This window comes from Heterodontus francisci, chromosome 27 (assembly GCF_036365525.1).
Source record: "Heterodontus francisci isolate sHetFra1 chromosome 27, sHetFra1.hap1, whole genome shotgun sequence".
NCBI classification, from domain to species: domain Eukaryota; kingdom Metazoa; phylum Chordata; class Chondrichthyes; order Heterodontiformes; family Heterodontidae; genus Heterodontus; species Heterodontus francisci.
In genome coordinates, this window is record NC_090397.1 from 50351849 (window position 1) to 50357848 (window position 6000).

The following is a 6000-nucleotide window of genomic DNA, read 5'->3' on the forward strand; positions in this document are numbered from 1 at the left end:
TGACCCCTCTGCCACTGGAAATAATGACTCCTGATTTACTGTTGTCAATCTTTGCATTTTAGATAAATCTGAACTCAGCACCAATGTTGTTAGCATTCCATTTAAATGCCTGTTCATGCCTGACTAGTTTCATCCCAGTTCAACCACAATAATAAAAGCAAAGTACCGCGGAAGCTGAAAATCTAAAATAAAAACAGAAAGTGCTGGAAATACTCAGTTCTGATAATAGTTCATAGACCTGAAACATTAACTGTGTTTCTTTCTCCACAGATGCTGCCAGACTTGCTGAGTACTTCTAGCACTTTATGTTTTTATTCCAGTTCAGCCACAGTCAGGGTTAACGAGATACTATCCACCATGAACTTATTAGACACTATTACCCCCAACCCTGCACCACCCAAGCCCCCTGGGTTTATTGGACACTATTCCCCACACCCCCAGATTATTAGACACTATCCTACCACCTCGGGGAGCTTAGACACAATTCCTGAGGTTCTCCTTCTTTGGCCTCCTTGTCTCGAGAGACAACGGGTAAGCATCTGGAGGTGGTCAGTGGTTTGTGAAGCAGCGCCTGGAATGGCTATAAAGGCCAATTCTAGAGTGACAGACTCTTCCACAGGTGCTGCAGATGAAATTGGTTGTCGGGGCTGTTACACAATTGGCTCTCTCCTTGCGCTTCTGTCTTTTTTCCTGCCAACTGCTAAGTCTCTTCGACTCGCCACGCTTTAGCCCCGCCTTTATGGTTGCCCGCCAGCTCTGGTGATCGCTGGCAGCTGACTCCCACGACTTGTGACCACATCTACCATGCGGCTCACATGGCCAAGCCATCTCAAGCACCGCTGACTCAGTAGGGTGTATAAGCTAGGGATGTTGGCCGTCTCGAGGACTTCTGTGTTGGAGATATGGTCTTGCCACCTGATGCCAAGGATTCTCCAGAGGCAGCGAAGATGGAGTGAATTGAGACATCGCTCTTGGCTGACGTACGTTGTCCAGGCCTCGCTGCCGTAGAGCAAGGTACTGAGGACACAGGCCTGATACACTCGGACTTTTGTGTTCTGTGTCAGTGCGCCATTTTCCCACACTCTCTTGGCCAGTCTGGACATAGCAGTGGAAGCCTTTCCCATGCGCTTGTTGAATTCTGCATCGAGAGACAGGTTACTGGTGATAGTTGAGCCTAGGTAGGTGAACTCTTGAACCACTTCCAGAGTGTGGTCGCCAATATTGATGGATGGGGCATTTCTGACGTCCTGTCCCATGATGTTCGTTTTCTTGAGGCTGATGGGGAGGCCAAATTCATTGCAGGCAGCCGCAAACCTGTTGATGAGTCTCTGCAGACACTCTTCAGTGTGAGATGTTAATGCAGCATCATCAGCAAAGAGGAGTTCCTGATGAGGACTTTCCGTACTTTGGTCTTCGCTTTTAGACGGGCAAGGTTGAACAACCTGCCACCTGATCTTGTGTGGAGGAAAATTCCTTCTTCTGAAGACTTGAACGCATGTGAGAGCAGCAGGGAGAAGAAGATCCCAAACAGTGTAGGTGCGAGAACACAGCCCTGTTTCACGCCACTCAGGATTGGAAAGGGGTCTGATGAGGTGCCGCTATGCTGAATTGTGCCTTTCATATTGTCATCGAATGAGGTGATACTTAGTAGCTTTTGTGGGCATCCAATCTTTCCTAGTAGTCTGAAGAGACCATGTCTGCTGACGAGGTCAAAGGCTTTGGTGAGATCAATGAAAGCAACGTAGAGGGGCATCTGTTGTTCACGGCATTTCTCCTGTAGCTGGCGAAGGGAGAACAGCATGTCAATGGTGGGTCTCTTTGTTCAAAAGCCACACTGTGCCTCAGGATAGACATGCTCAGCCAGCTTCTGGAGCCTGTTTAAGGCGACACGAGCGAAGACTTTCCCCACTATGCTGAGCAGGGAGATTCCACGGTAGTTGTTGCAGTCACCGCGGTCACCCTTGTTCTTATAGAGGGTGATGATATTGGCATCGCGCATGTCCTGAGGTACTGCTCCCTCGTCCCAGCACAGGCAAAGCAGATCGTGCAGTGCTGAAAGTAAAACAGGCTTGGCACTCTTGATGATTTCAGGGTAATGCCGTCCTTCCCTGGGGCTTTTCCGCTGGCTAGAGAATCAATGGCATCACTGAGTTCCGATTTTGATGGATGCAGGTCCAGCTCATCCATGACTGGCAGAGACAGGGCTGCATTGAGGGCAGTCTCAGTGACAACATTCTCCCTGGAGTACAGTTCTAGGTAGTGCTCAACCCAGCGGTCCATTCGCTTGCGTTGGTCAGTGATTGTGTTCCCTGATTTAGATTTGAGGGGGGCAATCTTCTTGATGGTTGGCCCAAAAGCTCTCTTAATGCCATCATACATTCCTCTGATATTTCCTGTGTCAGAGGCCAGCTGAATATGACTGCATAGGTGTTGCCAGTAGTCATTTCTGCAGCGCCTGGCTGTTCTTTGTGCCGCACTTCTGGCAACTACGGATGTTAACTCGTTGGGGGCTTTCTTGTAGTTCAGCAGTGCGATGCGCTTAGCGGCTATGACAGGTTCCAGCTCTTCAATGTGAGATTGAAACCAGTCTGCATTCCGCTTCTCACGTTTGTCATAGGTGGTCATTGCTGATGGTGTCGCTGATGTGGGCCCACTTGGTCCCTGGATCCCCTGTGGGAGTGTTTTGAAGGGCTTTTTCAAGTGAATTTAGAAACTTACGTAACAGCTGTGGATGAGAAATTCTGCTCGTGTTGATGTGCGGGTGGCCCGCGGTTACAAAGAGGTTACTAATCTCTAAACACCTCCACCACTGCCGCCATTCCCCCCGCCACCCTCAATCCTAAGACTATTAAGCACTAACACCCCTGCACCCACCCCAGAGGTTATTACACACTATTCCTACTTTCCAAACTTGCAGCCACTCCCCTTCCTGGGTTATTAGACACTTCGGGCTGAATTTTACCAACCCCTTAACGCCGTGGTGGGAGGGACCAGTAAGATTCTGCGGGGAGAGGCCTGCCTCAACCCGTGATGTCGGGAAGGGCCTGCCACATAGTACTGGCGGCAGCGGGACCTCGGTGCACCCCCCCCCCCCCCCCCCAACCCCTTTGCCTAGCGATGGGCCCTTCACCTGCATATTAAAATGAACTTAAATGATTTGCAAATAAACTTACCTGCTGGCGCCGGCTGCCCCACACCGATTCTCCCACCGCCGTTCATACCCCGCGCACCTTCGGAACTCTGTACGGAGTTCCGCGGTGAGAACCCAGTGGGGAGAAGGGAGCAATAACATTTTCGGGGTGGGAGGGGTGGGGGAGTTGGGAAACCAATTTTTATTTTCTGTGGGGATGGTGGGATGGGTTCGTGGATCAAAGGGACCAAATTTCGGGGGAAAGTTTGGGAGATCAAAACAAGTTAATTATGGGGGGAGAGGGAAATTTGTATATAAATTACCCATTGGGGGTGGTGGGAGATGGAATTTAGCGTGTAAATAAAATTTTACTGCTATTTCCCAGAGACCGAGACCTTTAAATTTTGACATATTACTGAAGGGTTTGAAGCCCTTTAAAAATGGTGCCAGCTCCTGCGCGGTGGTGCTGGACATCGTTGCCAGCAACGTGATGACTGACCCTTCTACTTCATCGTGGGTGGCCACTCCGCGCCCTCTGTTTAAATCAGCCCCCACGCGTAATATCGTGGGGGCTGTGCGGCGGCCCTTCCATGTCGGAAGGCCACCGAGTTTAAAGCGCACCGCCGCGGATAAAATCCAGCTCTTAGTGGGTGAAACTAGTCTATTTCAGCAGTGCACAATGGGTTTGTAACAAATTGGCAGTCAATTTTTCACCACGTGGCACCCAATCTTCCTTCCACTGAAGTTCAGAGAACAATAGTTCAAGCACTTTTTTGCAGACTTGTTTCCAAGTCTCACTGTCACTTTTACTTGGTTTGAAATTAAAAATCTTGACAATCTTTTCCAAGTCAAAGGAAGATTAAAAAAAAAATCAGCTGCCAATTCGCTATGAGCTCGTTTTAAACTGCTAATTTCATCTCCTTTCTTACTATACACCCCCAGATTTATTAGACGTTATCCACACACTCTTACTCTGGGTTCTGAGACACTATTCCCCTCCCCGACCTCCAGGGCTATTACACACTACCCCACCAACCCCCAGCTTCATTAGACACTGCCCTTACTCCCAGCAGTTTAATTAGCTGATCAGTGAATGAAATCCTGTCAGGTGAATTCACCCAACAGCAAGTGAGGAATTTACAAGATCAGTTTCTACTGGTCAGTGTGATGGTAACAAGAGGCACACATGAATAATAAACTACCTCCCCAAATTGGCACAGCTTCCCAACACATTCTGGCTGTAATTTCACAGAATCTGGGCCCTCCACAGGCTGGAAATCCAGGACCCAGAAGCAGGAGACGCAACCTGGGCTCCATCAGATCAAGTATTTGGGATTCAAGAATGTTTTTGGTGGGGAAGGAAATGGGTACACCCTGGATGGCAGTAGGCGTTTGCTTTGGGCAATGTAAGGCCTGAGGTGCCCCCAAGCAGAACCCATGAATTATTTACAAAGGAAGATAAGTTAAAAGTAGATTGTGTAAAAATTAGAGGGTTTGGGGAGTGATCAAGAGAACAGGATCAGACAGGGTGAGATATTAAAAGGATGGAAAGTGAGCAAGTGGGTAGGATTAGATTAGGTGGTACATTAAAGGGTATAGGAAGTGAGCAGGAGAGTGGGATTAGACTGAGGGGGATATTAAAATGTATGGGGAGTGAGTAGCAGAGTATGATTGGACTGAGTGGGATATTAAAGGGAATTGGCTATGAGCAAGTAGATTTGGATGAGACCAGATGGGATATTGGCTCTCTCCTTGCACTTCTGTCTTTTTTCCTGCCAACTGCTAGTGCCTGTGTAAGAGTCTGTCACTCTGGAATTGGCTTTTATCGCCACTCCAGGCGCTGCTCCGCAAACCACTGACCACCTCAAGGCTCTTACCCATTGTCTCTCGAGACAAGAAGGCCAAAGAAAGAAAGGTGGAATATTAAAGGGAATTGGCTATGAGCAAGTAGATTTGGATGAGACTAGGTGGGATATTAAAGGTATGGGAAGTTGTTTTAGAATGAGTGGGAATATTAAAGGGTAGGGGGAATGAGCAGAAAGTGGGATTGGACTGTGGGAAATATTGAAGATTTTTGAAGTTATACATTTGCTCATTTCAGGACATTCCTCCAGGTGCTGCCCCTTTCTGTTCCCTGTAATTTACACAGCAGGTAAACCACTAACTCCTCACCTCACAGCATTAACCAGTCCTCACACATCATGTTTAATTGACCCTACCTGTCACATCACTGACGAGCAATTCACTTAGCACCAAAACCATCACCAGCATCATGTCTGCAGTGAAGATCCTTTCCTCAAACCTGAAACACAACAAAAAGTTTCAACATTAGTGTCAAAGTTTCAAATTAAAGGTGGGGATTTCCTGCTCCCTTTCCTACCTCTCTCTCTCTCTCCTAGTGTCTGATGTGATGAGGTTTCGAGTGTTACTGCAGATATATAAATATCACAGATTGTGGAGACCTTTGGAATCATCCATTAATGATTTCAATATTACTGCTGACCAATCAGTGACTGGCAGCTCAGAACAGGATGGAGTGGATACCGTGGGAATGTTCTGTGAGCTACACATGAGATTGTACAACGTGGCACTGTAACTGCTCAATGAGAAATGGAAACTGCAGTCACGGTTCCTGACCCAGTCATCAACCTGTAAGAGAATGCATTTATGCTATCTCATTGAAACATATAAGATTCTAGAGGGACTTGATAGGGTAGACACGGAGAGGTTGTTTCCCCTGGCTGGGGTATCTGGAACATGGAACATAGGAAATAGGAGCAGGAGTAGGCCATTCAGCTCCTCAAGCCTGCTCCACCATTCAACTAGATCATGGCTGATCTTCTACCTCAATGCCATTTTCCCGTACTATT

The 6000-nt window shown here is 47.8% G+C and overlaps 1 protein-coding gene across 1 annotated transcript in view; it reads right to left on the reverse strand.

Moving 5' to 3' along the window:
* The window catches only part of LOC137385020 (C-type lectin BjL-like), a 37521-nt gene extending 32093 nt beyond the window's left edge, over positions 1 to 5428 (reverse strand). Inside the window, exon 1 of the mRNA XM_068059760.1 lies at positions 5350 to 5428. Coding sequence (XP_067915861.1) covers positions 5350 to 5404 — 55 coding nt within the window. The 5' untranslated portion in view covers positions 5405 to 5428. The remainder of the gene's footprint in view (positions 1 to 5349) is intronic.
* Positions 5429 to 6000: the final 572 nt, after the last annotated feature.